Genomic DNA, 16,167 nt, shown 5'->3' on the forward strand with positions numbered 1-16,167 from the left:
TGCGAGGGTTGAAAGAGGTGGTTGTCCTGCAGGGGTGCCACAGATAAAAGATTTTCCATCTTAAATTGCTTTCTAAATTGGTTCCATATTCTGAGTGAGTAAAGCACAATTGGGTTATTAGTATATTTGTGATAAAATGCATTTATTGGAGCGCAGAGCAGGGAATATAAAGAAGTACTGCAGGATTTTACTTCTATTGCAGACCAAGCCTGTGTATGTTCATCTATTTGTGTCCAGGTTTTTATGGCTTGTATGTTTGCTGTTCAGTAATAAAAGTGAAAATTAGGTAAAGCCATGCCACCTTCTGCCCGAGGTCTTTGTAGGGTCGCTCTTCGGATACATGAGTGTTTTTCGAGTTCCAAATAAGAGGTTATAGTTGAATCTAATTGCTTAAAAAACGATTTATTCATATACATATTGGAATGTTTTGAAATAAAAAAAGAATTTTAGGAAGGATATTCATCTTAACGTTAATTCTTCTGGCTAGAGTGAGATGAAGGGTTGACCATCTATGCAAGTCTTGCTTAATTTTTTCCATACAGACGGCAAAATTTTGTTGATAAAGAGCTTTATGTTTACTTGTGATATTTACCCCTCAGTATTTAAACTGTTCTGCTATGGTAAAAGGTAGGGTGTCCAATCTAATATTATATGCTTGTGAATTCACTGGAATGAGTATACTTTTATTCAGATTAAATTCTGAGACCAGATATCTTTTGAAATTCTGTAAGTGCTGTTAAAACTGCAGGCACAGTGTTTTCTGGGTCTGATATATATAAAACCATATCATCTGCATATAGAGAAATTTTCTGTTCCAGTCCTTCTCTGATAATCCCCTTTATCGGATAAGAATTTCGACAGTGAACCGCCAGTGGCAATTGCAAACAGCAGCGGTGACAAGGGGCATCCTTGTCTGGTGCCATGTTCTAGCTTACAGTAGTCTGAACAAATGTTAATACAAACTGAAGCTTCTGGATTGGTATACAGTAGTTTGATCCATGCACAAATATTCAGGCCAAACCCAAATTTCTCCAATGCAGTGAAAAGGTAGTTCCATTCAGTCATATCAAATGCTTTTTCTGCATCTAATGATAATAATACTGTATCTCTGGGGTGTTTGACTTTGCTGGTGAATATATTACATTAAACAGGCGTCGGAGATTGGAAGATAAGGAGGAGGAAGATGGTTCGATTATTCCCTTGGCGAGCATTTGATCAAGATGTTCTTTAATTATGCCCTTTTTTAGTGGAGAAACATGGTAAGCTCAGTGCCTTATTGGAACTTCGTCCGAGGTGTGGATCACGTGGGTAACTCCACGGGCGACTCCTAATTTCTCAGTCCACACCTCGGCCCACTTCTTCAGCACCGGCCTCACCTCTTCGGGCTGTTCCTCCACAGGGGCTGCCGCCGAGGTGCTTACGTCACTCCTCACTGCCGCGTAGAAGCCAATGAATTCCGAGCCCAGATCTTCTTTTGATTTATGTATGAAATCGCATACCCCTTCCCCTGGCACCGTATACCCCCTGGGACTGAGATGGATGGTCATCCTCATGGTGGTTAAAGAGTCCAGCCCAAGGAGTAACGGGACGGACAGGTGCCGGTCATCCAGGACATACGTTTCCATTTTCCAGGTGGTGGAGAGTACACTGTACCTCAAGGGGACTTTGCCCAGGGCTCTGTGTTCACTCCCATCTGCCAATACAAATCGGACAGACGGGGCAGATGTTAAGTTGTCTGTCGGTCGGCTAATCTTCTTCCACATGCTTGAGCGGATTAAGGTGTGATGGCTCCCTGTATCCACCACCGCAGCTTCACTGGGACGATCAGGAGGGATGTACTCGCTTGCATGATGGCGAGATCGGCTTCCGACCGGCAAGGTTTGGCTCGCTGGGGTTTTAGGGGCTGGGTTTCTCGTGTACTGGCTTGTACTTTATTCCAGTACGTTTTTGAGTTTCCCCAGTCCCGTTCCACTTGTGAGCCCACCTTCACCAGGTCTTCCACCGACCCCACAACCCCCCTGAGACCCCCAGCTAACCGCGGGTTACAGGCATTAAGGATGCGGCGGACCACCTCTTCTTCAGACATAGCCGGCCGCCACTTCAAACACAAAGCCCGATATTCATAGGCGAAGTCCCGGATGGATTGCGAAGGCAGTTGCACCATGGATCGCAGCTTGTCCTCCAGTTCGGATTCATAATCTTCCGGAAGAAAAGCCGTGAGGAAAGATCGACGAAAGGATCCCCAGTCTTTAATGTTCTTCTTGGCCATCAGCCACCAGCTCCGCACCGGCCCCGAGAGGGATGCCCCTATCACCCCCATAAGCTCTTCTGGGGTTAAAGGGTTAACAGCCAGGTACGCCTCCCCTTCTTCCACAAAGTTGAGGACATCATCGATGTTATAAGGGGCCCCCAACTTGGGAAAGGAAAGGCGCACCCCAGGAACAGAGGGCCGATTGATGTATTCACCCCCCCCCCCCACGAGACCCGTACGGCGTTGAATGACGGGGTGACTGACGTAACGTCTGGAGACTCCTTCGGACCTCCCCCTGAAGAGTTTCTTGCCAGCGTTGATCCCGCCTCTGGAGGCACAACACGATTTCCCGCCCCAGGAGTTGAACTTGTTCATTGATGTATTCTTTTACTTCCTCCTGGGAGCTGCTGATGCGAGCCCGCAAGGCATCTTCGCGCCCGAGCGCACTTTCAGCAACCTCGCGGACTTTCTCATCCAGCCGGGTTAGTTGTTGCACCAGATCTTCCCACGGAGGCGAGACATCCTCCAGGCATTCCTCCTCAGGTCCATGGTGATCTTCGAGGTACAGCGACTGCAATGAATCCACCACCTCCTGCACCGCTGAACACGCTCTGATCGTGACGTGCCGCGCCCCGGCTACTCCATCATCACACCGCGGCGAAGCAATGGTGTTGTCCTGCTCGGCACGCACTATAGACATATTAATTGGGGAAATTGTTTAAAGGCAGACAGCGATAGATATTTATTTAGATTCCTCAGAGAGGGCACCACTTTATGTAACGGCCGACCCCTTTTACCCAGCCGGCAGCTACACCTCCAAGACCAATGGCCTGGATAATTTACTGAGAGATAATCTAACTATCAAGCCGTACTTCTTACCAATTGAACTTTTCCCCACAATCGACGGTGAAAAATATAAGCACACACAAACAGGATGCAAAATTAAACAGATTATATGTATTAAATGAAATGAAATATAAAAATAGAAACATATAAATATAAATATCCCTCCACCCCAGCAATAACAAGACACCACCAAATAAATATATATATATATATATATACATATATACACACACACACAACAAAAACCCTCCCTTGTCCCTGTAACAAATAAACACACAACACGAAAACAACAATGAATGATAAACTGAAAATGAATGAGAACGTGAGTCCGGTAATAATGAAACTGTCCTGAAAGCGGATGACTGAATTAGTGATATTGAGTTGTTTGATTCTCCCCGGAAAAAATGGAACAGCCTCACCGTGAATCCCCGTGTGTATGGTGGATGATTAAGTCCTACCCCGGGGTCTTTCGTGGTGAGGTCCTTGAAATAAATCCGGCAGATGGAAAAACAAACTGGATTGGCAAGCGCGATGTGGACAATAACTGGTACAGGTTGCTCGTGGTCGTGATGGTGAAACAAAATCTCCTTCTCTCCTCCCTCTTCCTTCTCCTCCTGCTGGCTTAAATAATCCTGTGACGGCTGTGATTGAATGATTGTAAACAGGTGTTTTCCAGGTTTGTGGCTGTGGTCTCCTTCCATCATCCGTCCCCTTTTTACAGGGACGGCATAAACTGATGCACAAACAGTAAGCGGGACAATGAAACGAGACGCACTCAGTACTGACATTTAACACTATATGGCCCCGCTACATGATGATCAATAATGCACTGAAACACCCTCAGATCAATAAAGCACTTGGAGCAGCAATGTGTCTTGTAGACCACTTTAAACGAAATGAACTGGCTTCAAGCAAGCTGAAAACCAAGCAGAAACAGATGGGGACCCAGGAGCACAAACTTGTCCAAGATGTCTCTACCAGGTGGAACAGCACTTATTATACGATAATTCGCCTCCTGGAACAAAGATGGCCACTGACTGCAACTCTGTCTGACCCAACAGTAACACAAAGAGGGAAACAACACCTAAACCTCAAAGCTGATCAGTGGATCATTTTAGAGGAGCTGGCTAAAGCTCTCCAGGACTTTGAATGTGCTACAGTCTACTTGAGTGGGGAAAGTTATGTGACTGTCTCTGCTCTGCCTCCACTGGTCAAAGGGCTTCTGAATCCACCCACACTGCTTATGATACAGCTGCTGTGCAGGCTTTCCAGGCAGCTGCTTCAGAGGAGATCACTGCACGTTGGTCAAGATAGTTCACCTTAAAAGGCGATGATCCAAACAAACTGATCGTTGCAACTGCACTAGACCCACGTTTTCGAAAGATGAAATTCCTGAAACCAGAAGAGAGGTTCAGTGTTCAGAACAAAATACAGACTCTGGCCCTCCAGTTCGTGAATGGGAGTATTACTCAAAACAACCAACTTGCCACAGGGCACAAAGAAGCAACAGGACCAAATGATAAGGGTGCTTCAACTTCAGCTAAGTTAACTTCAAATAGATCTCTACTAGCTGTTGATTCACTGCTTGGATGTGACTCAACAGACAGTGACAATGAGAACACTGAAGAAGATGCCCACGAACAAGTGATCACTAATGAAGTAATTTATTTATTTAAATAAGAATAGTGCATATTAAATATGTCAATATTAAACATTTCAGATGTAGCCAACTGGTTAATTTTTATCTGTTATCCCATGCCAGGTGTTCATGTTCTTTGGACAGCAGCCCATCTCGAAGACAGAAAATCCTCTGTCTTGGTGGAAGGCGAATGAGGCCAAGTATCCCAATCTTGCCTCATTGGCAAAATCATACTTGTGTATTCCTGCTACCTTTACTCCTTCTGAGGTCTCTTCTCAGCAGTTGGTAACATTGTTTCAAAGAAGAGAGCCAGCCTCACACCGGAGCTTGTCGAAATGCTCACGTTCCTGCACTGCAATCAGGAATATATGAACTGAATTTTTTATAAACTGTACATTATTGTTTTATTTTATTTAAATTGAAGGTTTATTTAAACTTTTGGACTTTAAGACACACCAGTGGCCATTTATGGTTATGTTAAATGCAATTTTTTTGTTTAAAGACTATGTGCACTTTAGTTTGTATTGTTTAATGTATTTTTTATTGTGATGGTCACATTAATATAAAAACATCTGATTATTTTCAAATTTGTATGTTTCACTGGTTGCTATTTTAATTTGATTATTATTAATTTTAATATTGGCAAAATGTTTCCAATTGCAGTTGTAATTGAAAACAATAAATTTGAAGAATAAACACCTGTTAAAATAATGTTTGGGCATTATACCTTTAATAGATAAGATCAAAAGTCCCCCTGGGGACAAATAAAAGTTCTGTCTATCGTAGGAATGGGGACAGTCTTAGTTTTACTTTGTCAGTAAGTTTGAAAGTATAAACTTTAGCACATAAAAAAGGCAGCAAAGTAAAAAAGATTTATGTTAAAATTAGATAAAACTTCCTGGAAAAAAAGTGTGAATTGATAAGGCCTTTTTGATTAGATGCACAGATTCATTTGAATAAGCACTTTGAAAACCACTTAGCTATATGTTATACTATCTTGAATTATATTAGCTATTGTTATTATTGTTATTTTCCAAAAAAAAAAAATGGATGCATGCTTCCCCATTGAGCAACTACTTCCCAACACAACCCCAGAAGAAACTGGTTAAGCAGAAATATTTTGGCATGAAGCTCCAAATCAAGAAAATTTTATAGTAAATCTACAGGGTGGTCTTTGATATTGAATTATGTTTTGTTTATTCACTAGTTTATGATGAACTCCATCAGTTACGGTAGGAGAGCCTGTAATTTTAAACTTCTCGTCAGCATTAAAATTAAGTAAAAGTGAAATGGGATGTTTCTTGTATGGTGGATTGAAAAAAAAAAAAAAAAAGGCATTTACTTTGAAAACAAGTATCATCGTGGAGTTGCATATTTATCTACCACTACAAGGTGTTAAAACTGAAAACTCTGACTGTTGCAGAGAGATATATAAAAAACACTCATTCAATAATCTAATAAAACTGAGTGAAATAAATGCTGCTAACATGAATTTTGCTATGAATTGCAAATGTAAAATATACTGGGATATGCTATTCTTGCAGTACAATTGAAGAGCTACAGGATTTTCATGTGTACTTAAATATATCTGCCAACTTTTAATAGCCTTGTCATATAAGTGCTTTTTGAGTGCAGAAAAAGTAATCTTTTCCTTTAATAAACTTATAATGATGCATTTAATGCAATAATAATAAAAACACATTATTAAATGAATATAAAAAGGAAAGACTTGTTGGAATCACATAATTAATTTCTCAAACAAATTATGTAATAGTTTTAGGTCTTCAGTTTTTTCACCTGTCCAATGACTACCATTAAAACCAAAATAAAACATACAAAAATGATGTTTGACAGAACACATTTAACAATTAAAATGGAAATACGAAAACAGAATTCAAATGAGAAATAATGGGTCATTTAGCAAAGATCAGTCTTAAGTGAAATGATACACTGTACGTATGTTTCTGAAGCTTTTTTCAATGAAGTGCTCAGTACCACAACAGTAAATAATTGAAACATTCAGATATTATTAAACAAAACTAATGGACAATATACAAGTCTAAAATAGAAAACACTATGATGTATGTAGCCTAACATTACAAAAATATCAGCCTCTATCTCAGAAAATCAGATAGGGATTAAGTACCATATTTGTGATTTTGTCTTGATTCTGCAATGCATTTCTAAACCAACAGATCTTTACAGAGTCAGATACGTTAAAAACACAAACACACAGGGTATTCAGCTGTTAGCCTAAAGACTAAGCATTTCAAAACACGTGAAACTAATACTCAAGAATTAGCTAGCACATTAAATAATGTAAAATGAAAACAGTAAATAGCATACAACTTTTTAACAACTCAAGCAATACAGTAATCCCTCGCTATATCGCGCTTCGCCTTTCGCGGCTTCACTCCATCGCGGATTTTATATGAAAGCATATTTAAATATATATCACGGATTTTTCGCTGGTTCGTGGGTTTCTGCGGACAATGGGTCTTTTAATTTCTGGTACATGCTTCCTCAGTTGGTTTGCCCAGTTGATTTCATACAAGGGACGCTATTGGCAGATGGCTGAGAAGCTACCCAACTTACTTTTCTCTTTCTCTCTCTTGCGCTCTCTCTGATCCTGACGTAGGGGGATTAAGCAGGGGGGCTGTTCGCACACCTAGACGATACGGACGCTCATCTAAAAATGCTGAAAGATTATCTTCATGTTGCTATCTTTTGTGCAGCTGCTTCCTGAAACAACATGCTGCACAGTGCTTCGCATACTTAAAAGCTCGAAGGGCACGTATTGATTTTTGCTTGCTTGTTTTTCTCTGTCTCTCTCTCTCTCTTTCTGTGCTCTTGAAGGAGGGGGTGTGAGCTGCTGCCTTCAACAGCTTTGTGCCGCGGTGCTTCGCATACTTAAAAGCCAAACAGCCCTATTGATTTTCCTCTGCCTTTATGACAGTCTCTGCTCCTGACTTCTTTGAAGAGGAAGATATGTTTGCATTCTTTTAATTGTGAGACGGAACTGTCATCTCTGTCTTGTCATGGAGCACAGTTTAAACTTTTGAAAAAGAGACAAATGTTTGTTTGCAGTGTTTGAATAACGTTCCTGTCTCTCTACAACCTCCTGTGTTTCTGCGCAAATCTGTGACCCAAGCATGACAATATAAAAATAACCATATAAACATATGGTTTCTACTTCGCGGATTTTCTTATTTCGCGGGTGGCTCTGGAACGCAACCCCCACGATGGAGGAGGGATTACTGTATATGATTTTTACTTCTTGAAATGTGAAACGACAATAAAGAAAATTTAAATTAGTTTTTATGTGATCAAGTTTACATTATCTGCGGTGGGTTGGCACCCTGCCCGGGATTGGTTCCTGCCTTGTGCCCTGTGTTGGCTGGGATTGGCTCCAGCGGACCCCCGTGACCCTGTGTTCGGATTCAGAGGGTTGGAAAATGGATGGATGGATGGAAGTTTATATTATAGTTTTTTCGACAAATTAAATTAAAATTTATGAATAAAAATTAACAGTTAAGACAAGTTATGATCTGATATACCTTTAGGGTAGATTATTTAGTATCTCCAAAAACAACTAAATTTTCAGTGGGTATCATCCATATGGGTAGCTAATATACAGATGACAAATGGCTGTCAAAAGAATATTTTGATAAAGATACAGAAAGAACAGACACAAAGGACTGCAAATGGTACTTATAGATTTAGAGAAGGCATATGATAGAGTTCCCCAGCAAGTAATGAGAACATGTAAGAGAGAAAGAGAGAGAGAAGGGAGTACCAGAGAAGAATGTAAGGAAAGTTAAGGATACCGTATATATGAAGGTACTTACACACAACTGAGAAGAAGGTTGGGTTACATCAAGGATCACTGAGTTCATATTAGTGCTGGGCAGTATGACCAAAATTCTATATCACAGTATTTTTCAAAATTACACCGGTTTCACGGTATTCGACTATTTTTTTCCCCCCATGCATGAGTGGATGTTAACCACATTTTCCACTGCAATTACTGCAGTAGAGTGGATAAGAATAACCTATTCCACGGTCATGAGAATTGTACATTGTACAAAAAAACATTTTAATGGGCACACAAGTATTAATATAGGTTCGCATGGCCCCATAAAGTGATAATTTTCAAGGGGAGAAGGAATCACATTGTATGACAATTGCAGTCAAAATATAGAACAAATTTTGCAAACAACTTAAAACTATAATTTTGACAACATATTTTCAACCATCCAAAAAGGCATTTAGACTTAGTAGAATATCCAAAAGTTGCACTGCACTGAACATGTCTTAGAAAAGGAATAAACAGTAAATATTTTTTGTAAACCAACTACACTTTCTGTTAATGTTAACAATCTTTGTCCACTGACATGTTAGCTATATGGATTGTAATGGCATTGGTTATCTCGATCCACCGCTTGCTTTTTTTGTCGTGGCAGTACCTCTAGCAAACGCGTCTACAAGTGATGTCTGACTCAAGTGTCCTCTAGCTTTTTCAATTTTACCTGAGGACGTGGAGGGTGCCAATCTCAGTTCTATACATTCATGGTACACCAAAGCATGTTTGCGGCTAAGATGGTGCAGAAAATTGCTTGTGTTGCTGCCTCTGGTGACAACATTTGCAGTAAATAGTTGTTTGGTCCACATCCGACCTTTTAAAACCAAAGTAACTCCAGACAACAGACACGGCTCCTTTTTTGGCAAAAGTTCTTCTGTGTCATGTTCAACTTTATCGTCTGCTACAGCTTCAGTTTCTGAATGTTCTCTGTCCATTTTCACAGCTCAGTACCTCCACTAACGCATGTACTGTTGCATGTGTGTTTAGTGGTGTAGCAGTAAAAAAAAAAAAAACGTTCCCCCTTAAACAGTTTCCCACTGCGCCATGTTCCCAATGTTGTTTAGGCTATTTAAACCGGTATTGCGGTATAAGAAAAATCCATATCATAACAAAAATAAACAGTTTTCTGTATGAACCGGTATACCTCCCAGCACTAGTTCATATTGTTTTATTCTTGTTATGGATATTATTGCTATTTGCTAGTGGAATAGAAGATCAGGCTCAATGTTGCATGCTGTTTGCAGAGGACACTGTGCAATGTGGCGCCACTGAGAATATTAGGGAAATGAAACAAAGCTATGGTGGAAACAGGCCTTAAGATTAACCGAAGAATGGCAGAATATATAAGATTTAAAAGACAATATAAAGAAGTAAACCTCCAAAGAGAAAGACTTAAAGGGTGGAAATGTTCAATTATCTCAGATCAACCATAACAGAATGTTGTATTTTTAGATCAAGCTCTCCATAGAATGCAATCAGGCTGAAAAACTTGGAAACAGGTATCAGGAGTGTAATGTGGCGGAAGTGTCAGTGCAAGAGTGAAGAGTAAAGTCTATCAAACAGTGGTCGGTCCATTGATGTTGTATAGATCAGAAACTTAGGAAATGAAAAAGTGAATGAAAGAAAACTTTGATGCTACAGAAATGACGATGTTGAGTTGGATGTTTACAGTAACAATGCTTGATAAGATCAGAAATAACAGAATCACAAGTACACTTAATCAAAGAAAATACAGGAAACTATGTTAAAGCGGTATGGGCATGTCATGAGGAAAAAGGTAAACAATGTGGGGTAGAGAATCACGGATATGGACGTGTCGGGATGGAGAACACGACGACCGAAGAGAAAGTGGATGATATGTGTAAAGGGGGATCTAAGGGAGAAAGGGTTTATATGGCGATTAAGTATACAACAGCGAGAGTAGTGGAAGTTGGTTCAATATAGCGACCCCACACGAAAGTGGGAAAACCTTTAGAAACAGAAAAATGAACATTTGAGCAGAATGCATGTATTAACAATTTAAAGACGATTTAACTGTCGACGTTCGTTTACTAGCCTCTCAAGAAAAAAAGAAAGAAAGAAGTACATATAGGTTTCTGAATGTGCTAGCTAATGCATTATTTATTCTAGCAGATTGGACTCATCGAATAATTTTGACAGAAGTGGCTAGAAGCAGTCCTTAATAATAAAAGTACGCTTATCATGTATTCAGCACCGTACTGTATAAAACACATCATCTGTTAAGTCCCGGAGGTGCTACTACCGGCGCATCTTAATGGCCACGTCATGTCTTTAGAACACCGGTGCACTTTCGATTCCGCAAGTCCCCTTGGAAGAAGTTAAAAACACATCGAAAACGAAACTGTAAATAGCCTATCTTCGATCTGAACATACATGCTTTGTTAAAATAAGTTTATAACACAACATAAGGACAAGGAGCGTTTATATTTACCACTTGCAGGACAGAAAGAATCCAAAACAGATACGCTTCACCCACCATTTTGAAAAGTAAACCTAGCGGGTCAACTTTAGGACCCCTAATAGATGCTGTATATTGGTGCCTGAATTTCTGTTGGAGTCAATTACTTTTTTAAGCAGAAATAATGTATTATTGGCAAAATGTATTATACAAGAAACTAGCAAAAATGCAATTTAAGTAATTTAACCTAAATATAATTTACAATCATAACAATAAAACATTTTAGATTTTTTGCTCATAATATGCATCTTGGTAAAAATTGTATAAAGTTGCTTTGCAATCATTATACTCTTAGTTTACTATAAAATATTCCGCAACAGTCTCATCGTTTAGTTCAGGCAATATTAAAAGGCGTAAAAATTTTCAATTGACGGAATTATCCCATTCTCCTTGACTGGCAGAGCGATGCACCAAACAGTGTTTGGAGTCACTACATGACGTTTCTCTTCGCAAATAACCAACATGAAGCCCAATGGTTTGAAGGAAGAGGCGGGGTATTGGGAGGGGCATACATGTACTGTCCCCGCCCATTCGCGGGGCGACTGGCAGAGTGAGACGCACTCTTCCACTGGGGGAGACTTGCGAGGTTGGCAGAGATCGGGTTGATGCTGCTGTCTGTGCAGTGAGATGTAAACCAGTGATCTGCATATGACACGCTCCAAGAAGATTGTTTCCCTCCCATAGTTTCACCTGTATTATTTTCTTTACGAATAACAAGATTTACCTTTCCTTGCAGGCACCGTACTGCTCTGGATAGGCTAATCGTAAGGCAGTCTTTTGCCCAAATCCTTTGTATTTCATTATTTTTTTCAGTTTCATGGTTGCGTTATGACTTACCGTGATTTGATAGTTTGATGGGGCTGTTAAGGATTATGATGCCGCCCAAATTTCAGCTCCTGGCTATCCTGGCGTTCGGAGTGGCGATGCTTTTCCTGGAGAACCAAATCCAGAAACTGGAGGAGTCCCGGGGCAAGCTAGGTAAGACTTAAAAAAGGCAATAAAACGTGCCTTGCATTACTCGCCGTGTGTGTTCTGACGGACCGCCTGATGCTTGCAATGTGCAGAAGTACTACTGTGCAGGTGGCTAACCTGGACGACGGGGCTCTACACCCGGCATATACACTTTGCGGAGCATGAAGCTCATTGCTTGCTGTTTCTGTGTGTAAACCTAAGTGTTAAGAGTCCCTTGTGACAATGTTTGAGTCAGGCCGGCGTGCGTGGGAAAACTGGACTGGCGTGGATTTTTATTTTACGCTGGTACAATGAAAAAAACGTGTATGCAAAAGGCAACACCTGGTACATATTCATTCGCAGGAAATGTGGGAAGCTGTCTAGTGGCCAGGAGTAGTGCGATTCCACTGACAGTGAAAGACCCTGGTTTAAGTTGGAGCATTTCAATATGCTGGAAAACCTTATGCTTGGCTTTTTTCTGATTGTTAACGTGTCTTGAGTAGGGTCTCTGTGCTCCTATTAAGGTGGTATTATACTGCATGTTAAATTGGGGGGGGGGGGGGGGGGGGGGTCTTGGGTGTATGTTATACTAGTATGTGCTCAAGTCAAAGAGCAAGTGGTAAGGCAAAGGGAAAGTGTCGAGGTATACTGCCGCTGTTTGAGGATGTGCTACCGTATCCGCAGGTGCGCTGCTGTTTACCCCGGGAGCTCGATTCGCTTTCTGCGAGTCACACCTCTTGTTGCCCGAAGAATCTCACTCTCTTGTGGTGCCCCTGCTCTGGCAAACGTGCTGTCCCCATTGGCTGCACCTATTTCCCGTGAAAGTGCACTATATCAAAATTAATATTTTTTTAATATCTGCTTTTAGCACTAAAAGGTAGTGGAGATATTAAGTGGTAGAACTGTTTACGTTTATTAAGAACCTCCAGTATATTGTACATATTGTGTTTGTTGTTTCTTGTGCTCTTTGCTTATGGGTAATGTAACATTAGTCATACATTGTAAAATCATTTTAAAAATCTTAGGGTGATATCTCCAAATACATTATATTTGTCGACGGTACACTAGATATGTTTAGATTGAGCTCTCGAGGACCATGGCAGCTGTATTTTTTTTTCTTTATTTAGTAGCAGCTTTTATCTAGTGATGAGACTTCTGTCCCAATTCGGCTTCTCCTTTACCTATGCCTACAATTTTAAAGAATCGGATCGAATAAATGCTTTACTATTTCTCCACAACGTCAAATCGGATGGATTTTGTTTTCCAAATTACCAGATATGCTTAGTTTAATAAGCTTAACAATTTGCTTTTGGTAAGATGCAGAAAGTGAGTGAATAAAGAGTCCCAGTTAGCGTTTTATAATCAAGATCACATTTTGAAGCAGTTGAGCATAAACTGAAAAGAGTCAAAATTGACCAGAGATCTGAACAAGCAAAACAAGTAAAGACCGCACTTACAGAGGCATCATTTAGCTGCTTGATTAGCTGGGAGTGATGAGGAAATGTATTCTTTGCGTCCTTCCTTGCTTGTTCTCTACAAGGAGGCAGGCACTGTATCCGTCTCTCCGTGCGACTGAAAAACCAAACTTATTACAACAGTTCCAGATTTATATTTTTTGCACAATTTTCTCCATTTTTTTTCGTTAAGACTGACCTTTTAAAGATTTAATTGGATTGAGAGGCTAGGTTTCAGTTTAAAGTGTTGTTTTAGAATCACTGTTTGTTTTGCATGACATAAAAAGCTATTTAAACACACTTTTTTTGTAAACTTGGTTTTTCAATACAGGATCAGTGAAGGCAGAGCCTGTCTTGGCAGTAATCAACCCAAGTCAGAAGGAAGTAGCCCTATATGGGAGGAAATGAGGAAATGCAAAAACCCATGAACATATTGACTCGAAGAACCAAATTCAGCTAATTTAACAGCATGCTTTTGCACTATGAGAAAAAAACTAGAATGCCCAAGAAACCTACACCAGTGTATGGAGGCTATGCCATCTCCATACAAAAGGCTTCTAAACCAGGGATTGAGGTAGTGTTGGTGCCTTAGAATTTTTATGGTTTCCTGTGGTTCACAAATCAATTGCTAAGGCAACTTTTGCTTTCCTCTGGGCTAAGACCTTAAAAAAAGCAAGAGGCACAGGTACTGACTGTGTGACAGATAGCTTTTCATTTTGAACGTCTGCCTCAAGAAACTACAGTTTTATATAGCATGGTGGTAATCCTGCAGTGCCTGTTTAGACATTATACATTGCCTATTCCAGATGCATTAATTGCTTACATATGAGTGTGTTCATAAAGAAGTTTTTTAATAGGAACCTGTAATGTACCTTATAGCTGTTATGTCTGTCCAGAAAACATAAATATAATTTTTATTTGGCTCTGAAAATTGTTACAGGCTTTTTCTAAGAAGTATGTCAAAAGAGGGGATTTGTTGAATACATTTTTGCTAGTATTTTATTTTTTGCTGTAGTAGTATTGTCATCTGTACAGAGTACAGTAAAACTCCTTCTTGCAGGTCCAATGTAGTTACAAATCTTAGTTTCTTACTACAAATAATTTTTCCTAATAACAGGTTAATGATTTTTTTTTCCTTGGGCTAGTGGTAGATCCAATCTAAATTTCATTTCTAAACCTAAGTCACACTTTTAGTTTGGAAGCAAAGAGCCTGCTGCAAGATCTGCTTATCTGGCACATGCCTATTACAATCAAAGTAGACACACAATACGTGCAATTCTGTGAATTTCAGAGATCTGAAAACCAAGATTATTTAATAAAAAATAGATGTTTGTACTTGTATATGTTGATAATTTACTTTTTAATATTCATAATTTAGAACAAAGACAACAAAACAAGCTCACTGTATTCTTAAAAAATAAGTAGTATTTGACATTAGATTAGCCTTTCCTGCGTTATTTAAATAGTTTAGTTAAGGTTTAATTATTCATGAATGTCCAGTGCATAAATTGCCTTCATTGTAATCAGCTGAAGTTCATGTGGCTTGCATTCTATTAATTCTCTTTGTATGAATTTTGAAGCAAATAAGATTAATGAGTTTTAGCTAATGTTCACAGTTATATGTCTTTGAATTAGTTGATTGACTATATTCTGTAAAAAGTACAAACTGTGAGTTTTCACTTGCATTGTCTGTGACAGTTTTGGTTCTGTAGCCCAAACTACTTGGTTAGGGTGAAACATGTATGCTGAATATCATGCAACTAATAGCAGTTATATTTTTTTATTGATCTTGATTTTAATCACGCTTACGTAATATATAGTTACTAATATGTATTATATTCATAATGATGAAATGTGAAATGGAAGTATGATTAAACACTGTGAATGAAATTAGAAGATTGATATCAGGATCCACAGGAATCTAGGACGAAGCAACTCTCATGTCCTCCAGATGGATATTAATAAATAACAATGTTTTTATGTTTATGCATGATGACAATTAAATCACGAGCAAATGCTGATTAGTAGTAATTAATTAAAATTTATGCCTTTTTTTTTTTTAAATTGCTGGAAAGGTTAGCTTTGGAAAGTTGTGATGCCTAGGTTTGGAAAAGTGAAGCAAGCCATAGAAAATAAAAATGGACAAAAGGTAGAATGCTGCAGTGAGAAATAATAAAACCCAATTTTGGCAGCAACATAATTCGTTATTGTGCTTTGTTTAAATTCACTGGAAAAAAAATGGCAATTTAGCAGGTACGAAAAGTCAAGTTGAAGTTAGTCATTAACAGCTAAAGAATTAGTTAAAAGAGCGAGAAATGTAGTTGCACAAATACCAGAGCTAGGCTTTAATAGAAAGACATTGCATTCAACTATGAACAATGATCTAAATCTACTCACTATTATAAGGTTCAGTTTTCCAAAGGTCAGTCCTTGATAACACTTGAAACAAACAATAGTAGGAATTATTTGTAAGCAGTTAATATAGTTCTTATTTAAATGTTTTTACTATGTCATTGTTTCTGTGTAAATGGTAAGTTGTATTATCCTAATAAAGTCTGCTCTCTAGCAGAAGTAGTGTGAATATAATTATGTACATTTTGTCTTGCATATTTCTAGTTCTGTTTTCTAATGTGAAAAGCATTGTCTAAAAATCCGCTTAGTTCTGAAGCCTTTCTATGCCTGAAT

General features: G+C 39.1%; 2 protein-coding genes across 3 annotated transcripts in view; one reads left to right on the plus strand and one right to left on the minus strand.

Moving 5' to 3' along the window:
* Positions 1-11,169, minus strand: part of selenof (selenoprotein F) — a 34,346-nt gene extending 23,177 nt beyond the window's left edge. The window contains exon 1 of the mRNA XM_028811398.2: positions 11,051-11,169. Coding sequence (XP_028667231.1) covers positions 11,051-11,098 — 48 coding nt within the window. The 5' untranslated portion in view covers positions 11,099-11,169. The remainder of the gene's footprint in view (positions 1-11,050) is intronic.
* Positions 11,170-11,600: 431 nt separating this feature from the next.
* LOC114659136 (heparan sulfate 2-O-sulfotransferase 1) overlaps positions 11,601-16,167 on the plus strand; it is a 377,317-nt gene continuing 372,750 nt past the window's right edge. The window contains exon 1 of one of the 2 annotated variants that reach the window (XM_028811399.2): positions 11,601-12,055. In XM_028811399.2, the coding sequence (XP_028667232.1) occupies positions 11,932-12,055 (124 nt within the window). In that variant the 5' untranslated portion in view covers positions 11,601-11,931. The remainder of the gene's footprint in view (positions 12,056-16,167) is intronic. The other variant, XM_028811400.2, reaches the window with a different exon arrangement.

This window comes from Erpetoichthys calabaricus, chromosome 10, assembly GCF_900747795.2.
Source record: "Erpetoichthys calabaricus chromosome 10, fErpCal1.3, whole genome shotgun sequence".
Lineage (NCBI taxonomy): Eukaryota > Metazoa > Chordata > Cladistia > Polypteriformes > Polypteridae > Erpetoichthys > Erpetoichthys calabaricus.